Genomic DNA, 8145 nt, shown 5'->3' with positions numbered 1-8145 from the left:
TTTGGTGATTTCAAGCAGGGATATTTATAGGAAAACAATGATTTGGTGATTTCAAGCAGGGATATTTATAGGAAAACAATGATTTGGTGATTTCAAGCAGGGATATTTATAGCAACAGAATGATTTGGTGATTTCAAGCAGGGATATTTATAGCAACAGAATGATTTGGTGATTTCAAGCAGGGATATTTGTATAGCAAAGGAATGATTTGGTGATTTCAGGCAGGGATAGTTATTGCACAAGAGTCATTTGGTGACTTCAGGCAGCCACCAGCCTCAGGGAAACGCTCTGCTCCCACACGACCCCCTCCAAAACACACCGAGATGCTCACGTGCACCCCACGCAAGAAGCACAACCAAAGACCACCCCAAACCCAAGCCCCTTGTCCCACAGCATCCACATCTCCGCTGCTGGGGCTGCTTCCTCCTTGCCCCCCCCTAGACCAATTCCAAAGAGGACCCAAAACACAGCCAGGGTGGCAGAGCCCTGCCATATGGGAATCCAGCCCTGCTCCTTAACAACAATACTACAACAACAACAACAACATTTTACCCCCCCCAAAAAAGAGGCTATTTTTAACCCATTTCTTAATAAACAGCTATTTTTCTCCTCCAAGCCACGGGTGGGATGAAGCCAGGGTGTATTTTCCAGCGAAATGTTTTGATTCTCCTCTTGATTTTTTTTTTTTCCCAGTTTTATTTCTCTCACTCTCTCTCTCCTCAACAGGAGCAAAATGCCAATAATAATATTTGCAAGGAATAACTCAAATTCTGTGGCTTGCTCTTTTCTTGTCCCCCCCCCCTTTTCCTCTCCCCCCTCCCCCCTTTCCACCACCAGCTCTCTTTTAAATAAACAAAATACCCTCAACACAAAAAAACACCAACGGCTCCAACGCAGCAGGACGACGTGGAGCAGAGTCAGGGACCCTCAAAGGATTCGTTTAAGTGTCACAGCCTCAGATTCTGACTGAAGAGAGGAGGGGAAAAAAAAGGCCAAGGGAAAAAAAATGCCTTCCCAGCTTGTTTAGCACATGTCAGCTGGGAGAGGTCGAGCCCCGCTCTACGCTTCAGCAAGAGAGAGCGGGACGCAACAAGGCTTCGTCTCGAGCAGCCCCATGGAGCCAGCCAGCAGCTTCCAGATGGAATCCACCTCCTCCAGATGGAATCCAGAGGATTCCTCCTTCTTCACAGGGGTTGCTGAGGCAGGCAGCGCTACTTGGCATCGTTCAGGACTTTGGCAGGGGGGTTGGACTCGATGATCTCCGGAGGTCCCTTCCAACGCCTGACATTCTCTGACTCTGGGTGGTTCTGAGAGGACTTAGCCTGGAGAAGAGGAGGCTCAGGGGAGACCTTATTGCTGTCTACAACTACCTGAAGGGAGGTTGTAGCCAGCTGGGGGTTGGTCTCTTCTCCCAGGCAGCCAGCACCAGAACAAGAGGACACAGTCTCAAGATGCGCCAGGGGACGTTTAGGCTTGCGGTGAGGAGAAAGTTCTTCCCAGAGAGAGCTGTTAGCCATTGGAATGTGCTGCCCAGGGAGGTGGTGGAGTCCCCATCCCTGGAGGTGTTCAAGAGGGGACTGGACGTGGCACTTGGTGCCATGGTTTAGTCATGAGGTCTGTGGTGAGAGGTTGGACTTGATGATCTTTGATGTCTCTTCCAACCTTGGTGAGTCTGTGATTCTGTGACTTTCTACTCCCTATGGAACAGGTTGCCCAGGGAGGGGGTTTAAGGCCTGGCTGGATGTGGCTGTGAGCAACCTGATCTGGTGTGAGATGTGCCTGCCCATGGCAGGGAGGCTGGAACTGGATGATCCTTGAGGTCCCTTCCAACCCTGACAATTCCATGATTCTCCTACCAGCTACAAGAAGCACAGGTGAGGATCACACTGAGGTTTCAACCCCAACATGGGCTCCCACCAACCTGTCTTGGGCTTTGCACAGTATCCAGGTTCATCCCAGCCTTTTCCCAGCAGCAAAGCCAACAGATGCAGGATGGAGACGTCTCAGGGATGTTCACACTCCTACACTCTCTCTTCCACCCAAAGCAGCCCCCATGTTGCAGGCTGTTCCCCCTTTAGCTGGTCACAGGGGTTTGGTTTGATGCTTTCCTCAGAAACCCTCCTGCTCCAGCCCCAGCAGGGCCATGCAGGGCCAGTCCTCACCCCACATCCTGAGCAGCTGCAGCTGGCCCTGGCACTGCTGCAAGGGTAGGAAGAAGGACTCACAGAGGTTGCAACCTGGTGAACTGACCTCCGGGAGAGGGAAGCACCAGCCTCAGACACCCATTAACTGTTTCTTTCCCCCATGAAGCTGAGCCCTGAGGGAGGGTTCCCAAAGCTCACCATCACCCTTTGGCTCCCCAGGAGCTGCCACCTTCCTAGGGAAATAGGCAAAGAAGACCACGAAGCAATGAAAGGACTGCAGTGGTCAGGAGCCTTGGGAACATGCAGCGGACCCGAAAGAGCCAAGTCCCCAGTCTGCACAGCAGATTCAAGGCTGGCCCCATGCAAAGCATGACCTCAGTACATGCATCCCACCAGGATGGAGACGTGGATCCTCCCCCCAGCCTCACAAGCACTTTGCCTAATGGCTTTTTCCGTCATTTTCCTCCTCCTAGAGGCTTGGGAGAGCAAAAGCCCCCCCCAGAAGAACGAAAGCAAGGCATCCCTGAGCGTCCACAACCTAGCAAGGGGAGATGTGCAGCCCCGGGTGGCTTCTAAGAGTGGCACCTGCTGGACCCCAAAGTGTTGATGACCCCAGCCCAGGCTGTGGTGGCACCCACAGCATGTATGCAACACTTGCCCCATAGGCCCCCCCAGCCAGTCTGGCCATTGTCCCCAGAGGCATGGCGGCCTCCGAGCAAGCAGCGTCCTGCCCAGGAAGGTGGCCTGGGAACGTTCTGTCTTCATGGGCAGCCTCTGCTGCATCTGCCAGCAGCTCCCAAAGGGAGCAGGAAAATGAGATACTACTATTAAAAGTGCCCAGCGTTGGCCACGCTTCCACCCATGACATCAGCAGGGTTATCCGAGTCTAACCACGGGCAGGACAGGGCCAGGAGGCTCCACCAGGTTATCCTTTTTAGGCCAAACTGAGCTGAGGTTTTCCATGGGGCCCACCAGGACCCAAGCCTGATTTTTGGCCCCCCTGGTTGCTCCCCGCTGCCCAGCTCGGGCCCGTGCTGGCGTGCAGGGAAAGACACTCCACGGGCTTGGGCTGTGGGGTTTTTTTTTCCCTCTCCCCCCCCTCGTCCTGCAAATGCCAGCTCCCAACCACGACATGGGATGGGGCTGGCAGCACGCTCTGACACGCTGCCAAGCGGGGACACGGGAGGCCCCATGGCTCCACCAGCTCCGCTCTGGTTTCACTGGGAAGGTCTCTGCTCACGCTCCTCCAGGCTCCTCTGGCTCCTGCAGACTCCTCACACACGCTTCCAGGCTCGACCTGCCTCCTGTGCTCAGAGCAGCACCGAGATCCCCTCCTCCAAAACCAGCAGAACCTTCTGACCTTGCAACCAAAGCCCTTTTGGATTTTTTTCCCCTTCTTTCCCCACTCCCCCCAGCAATCAGTGACTTTATCAGTGGATAAAGTTTAGGTGCAGCAGCACCACAGGCAGCAGGCACAAACCCAGGGCACACATCCCAAGCAGCTCCCAGAAGAGGTTGAATTTTCTCCTACACCAGCAGCATGCAGTTAAAATCCCCCGTCCCTGGGGTCCTGCCTTGGTTGTTTTTTCCCCCCTTCTGGCTGCTCCCAGTGTGCTGCATGGCATGGTGAGAAGGTGCCCAGAATGCACAGATACATTCAGAAACGAGCAGGTAAATCAGTTGGGTTTTCACTTGCACCACCAGGAAAATCCTTACCCAAGCCAGCAGCAAGGTGACCAACCCGCTCCCCCCCCCCCCAACCCCCACCTCTCCATCCCATCACAGTCACCAGGACTGATAACAGGAGGTATTAGTGAGCATCTACAGCACAACAGGAGAGCTCAGGCTGAAAGGAAACACAAGGAATCTAAAGGAAGGGGGCCTGATCCTGCCCCTTTCAACCCAGCTTAGGGACGGTCTCTTTCTACCAGGGCAGCAAAGGAAATGTAAATCTCACCACAGCCACCCCCGAGACGAAACCGCTGCTAGGCGGCAGGGGATCAACACTTTCTGCTCCGGGGGTGGGCGAGGGGGGGTGGGGGGGTTTGGGATCCCCCATACCTGCATGGCGGACCTTCTCCTGGGGGGGGACACACTACAGGTGAGATGCTTTTAGCCCAAGAAGCAACTCTGGGTTAAGTTGACCCCCTCTGGGAGCAGTCCCCACCTGGCAGCCCATTCAAGGTGGGACACTGCAAAACCATGATTTGGGAGGGGGGAAAGGAGATGCCAGCTGAAGCTCTACAGCCCACGGGACCCCCATTCTCCTCGCCAAAGCCCTTCAAGATCCCCAGCAGCTCTGGAAAGCCTCCCAGGCAGGGTTCAGGGGAGGGAGGTGCTGGGCTAACCGGGAACCTTGCGACGGTGTTTTGCCTTTATTCCACGCTTAGAGAGCGACAACTAAAATCGCAGCACTTAGACAAAAGCACCAAAAAAAAAACCACCACCACCCAACCCACCCAAAAGCCATTAAAAAAGACCAAAAAAAAAGGCAAGCCAGACACAAAACACATCACCGTGGGCTGGCAAGAGGCTGAGCACTGATTTAAAGCCTAAAGAAGCCAAAGTGGAGGTGCCCACCGGGCATGGGCTTGCTTGGCTGGGAGCTGGGAGCAAGGGACTTGGCTAAAAACTTTTCTTCTTTCCTCCCCCACCCCCAAAACAACAACCAAAAATCAAAAAATCCCTGAGCTCTGCAATATCACTTCTCCCCCCCCCAAAAAAAAACCAGACACACAAGAGGCATTTGCTCTCACAAGCCAGGACTTGACTCAAACCATGGCAAAACTCCGGCTGGAAATGGGGTTTTAAAGAGGGATCTAAAAAGTAGAAAGGGAGTGGGGGGAAGGGGGGGAGGGGGGAAATTAAATATGACCGTCATTAAAAAATAAACCGAAGAAGGAAAGGGCTTCCCCAGTGCCTTGGGTCGTGGGGATGATGCGAGTGGAGGGGCTGGGGGGGGGGTGATCAAGGGTGTTCTGCTTCACCCCGCAGCCCGCCTCGGGGTGGGGGGAGAAGGAAATAAACAACAAAATAGTAATAATATTTGTTTTTAAAAGCTCTTAAACATTAATTTAAAAGGAAAATAAGCCGAAAGAAAGGGGAGGGAGGGAAGGGGGGGGGGGGGAAGAGAGGGAGAAGCAAAGGTTTCGAGCTGCCAAAGCCTCCTGCAGAACTAGCCCCTGGGTGGGGAGGGGGCTCTCCCCCGCTGCCCCGTTTGAAAACAAACCATCCCCCCCCCTTCCCCCCCCCAATCCCCCCTTTTTTTTCCATCGCCAACAACAACAACAACAACAAAATAAAAACCCCACCACAAACACAGAATCAACTCCAAAATCATCACCGAGAGCAGGCGGAGGGAGCAAGGGACACGGGGCAGGCCCGCCCGGCGCTGACACCGACTCTCCCTCCACCGCCAAACCCGGGGCTGCCGGGACCCTCCCCCGGGGGGAGGGGGGAAGGGGCTCCGCGCATCCCCCGCTGCCTCCCCGGGGCGAGCGGCTGGAGGGGACACGGAGGAAGGGGAGCAGGTCAGGAGCTTTTTTTTTTTTTTTTATCCTTCTTTTCTTTTTTTTTATGATTTAATTTAACCACCCCAACCACCACCCCCACACCTTCCAACAGCAGCAGCAGCACCACCACCAACTAAACCCCGCCGGAGGAACGGAGAATGTTTTTCGGAACAAAACTCACCCAGCGGCAGGAAGTGTTTGGTGTCCATAGCTGGTGCTTAACTCATGCCAAAGGGGCTTGGTGAAGATCGGCGGCGGAAAAAAAAACACACACACACACGCACGGAGAGAGAGGGTGTGCGGAGGGGAGGAGAGAGAAATCAAAGCGAAACGGGCAGAGGGAGGGGGGGGAGGGGGGGGAATAAGGCGAAAAAAAAAGGAAAAAAAAAATTAAAAAAAAAAAAAAACCACCCAAGAGGAGGAGGAGAGGAGAGAGGAGGAGGAGAAGAGGAGGAGGAGGAAGAGGAGGAGGAGGAGGTTGCAGCTCCGAGGCCGCGGAGTTGTTGCAAACTCCCAACAATGTAAGTCGGGCGCTCGGGCTGCGATCGGCTCCGCGCCGGGGCCCCGAGCAAGGGGGGGAGCGAGAGCCGCGACCGCCCCGCAGCGACCGCCCGAGCCCAGCGCCCGCCCCGCTCCGGCCCCGCAGCCGCCGACAGGCCCTCCCCCTGCCCGCCCCTTGCCCGCCCCGCGGCCGCCGACCGACCGCCCCCTGCCCGCCCCCCCTGCCCGTCCCGCAGCCACCGACCGCCCCCCCCCTCGCCCTCCCCGCAGCGCCGCCCGGTGCCCGCCCCACCGAAAGGGGCGGGGGGGGAGGGGGGGGGAGAGAGAAACCCAGCAAAAACCACGCAGACACGCACAACAATCGTTCCATTTATTCATTCGAAAATGTTCAAGTTGATGAGGGAAGGGGAAAAAAATCATTCGAAATATTAATTGTGGAAAGATGCTGAAAAAATATCAGCCCCCCCCCCCACCCGAGCTGCCACACCCTGCCAAGCTCCCCCCGCCATGAGACCCTCAAACCTCTGTGTGTTGTGTGTGTCGTGTCCCCCCCCCCCCCCCCCGAATTATGTCACCCAGCAGCAAAATTTATTTCATTTCCTATAAATGAAGCACAAGGAACAATTTGTTGGCTCTGCCTGCAAACTCCCCTTCTCAGCGCTGTGGGTGCCACCCCGTCAGCACCCTGACCACCCCCTCTAGCCCAGCATCCCAACTTCCACCCCCTTAAACCCCACCCCCACCCCCCCAACCTCTGTCCCCCCCCACCCCAGACTGCGTTGCCCAGCAGCAAATTTATTCCATTTCCCATAACTGAAGCACAACAAATAACTCTTGGCTCTGCCTGCAAACTCTTTCCTTCTCGGAGCCGTGGGTGCTACCCCACCAGCACCCTGAGCCCCTAGCACCCTGTTCCCCCCCCCCCCAGCACACCCCCCAGCTTTAATAAAACACTGCTCAGCCCATCAAGAAGATGCATTAGTGACTTGATGGACCAAAGCCACTCCGCTGTGCATGAAGCATATTAAACATCACATCGACCCTCTCTCCTGACGAGCGTAACGTGCATAACAAACAGCCTCAGCCCCTGGCTCCAGCTGCTCACACACCTTCCAGGTCATGCAAGGAGCCTGAAGCCACGCCAGGGACGGCTACAAAGCAGTTCTGCTGGTGTAAGGAAGTCCCAGAGCAGAGCTCAGCTCGCCTGCAGTGAGTGGGGCTGGGGGGAAGCGAGGGGTGGCTCAGGAGATCCAGGGCACTGATCACCGTCCTGCTTTGCGACCAGGGAAGAGGTTTTGAAGGGCAGGGAAGCTGGTGGAGGGCCTGCAGAACAAGTGAGAAGCAGCTGTGGGAACTGGGGTTGTTCAGCCTGGGAAAGAGGAGGTTAAGGGGAGACCTTCTGGCTCTCTACAGCTCCCTGACAAGAGGTTGGAGCCAGGTTGGGTTTGGTCTCCTCTCCCTAGTATTGAGTGATAGAAGAGAGGAAATTGAGCGAGGGGAAGGTTAGGTTGGATACTAGGGAAAAAATCTTTCCTGCAAGAGTGGTCAGGACTTAGAATCATAGAATCAGTCAGGGTTGGAAGGGACCACAAGGATCAGCTAGTTCCAACCCCCTGCCATGGGCAGGGACACCTCACACTACATCAGGGTGCCCAGAGCCTCATCCAGCCTGGGCTTAAACACCTCCAGGGATGGGGCCTCAACCACCTCCCTGGACAACCCATTCCAGGGCTTCAGCACTCTCATGGGGAAGAACTTCCTCCTCACCTCCAGTCTGAATCTCCCCACCTCCAGACTTGGAACAGGCTGCCCAGGGAGGTGGTGGAGTCACCATCCCTGGAGCTGTTCAAAAAACCCTGTAAACATGGCAGTTCAGGCCATGGTTTCGTGGTCATGGTGGTGTGGGGCTGATGGTTGGACTTGATGATCTCAGAGGTCTTTTCCAATCAAAACAATTCTACAAGCCACCAGCAGCCATCATCTCAGTG

General features: G+C 55.4%; 1 protein-coding gene across 1 annotated transcript in view; it reads right to left on the bottom strand.

Annotated features, from left to right (window-relative positions):
• Positions 1-5997, bottom strand: part of RXRA (retinoid X receptor alpha) — a 103414-nt gene extending 97417 nt beyond the window's left edge. Inside the window, exon 1 of the mRNA XM_054174432.1 lies at positions 5838-5997. Coding sequence (XP_054030407.1) covers positions 5838-5865 — 28 coding nt within the window. The 5' untranslated portion in view covers positions 5866-5997. The remainder of the gene's footprint in view (positions 1-5837) is intronic.
• Between the last annotated feature and the right edge of the window lie 2148 nt (positions 5998-8145).

Source organism: Dryobates pubescens, chromosome 29, assembly GCF_014839835.1.
Source record: "Dryobates pubescens isolate bDryPub1 chromosome 29, bDryPub1.pri, whole genome shotgun sequence".
In the NCBI taxonomy this organism is placed as follows: domain Eukaryota; kingdom Metazoa; phylum Chordata; class Aves; order Piciformes; family Picidae; genus Dryobates; species Dryobates pubescens.
This window is presented reverse-complemented; position numbering and strand designations above follow the sequence as displayed.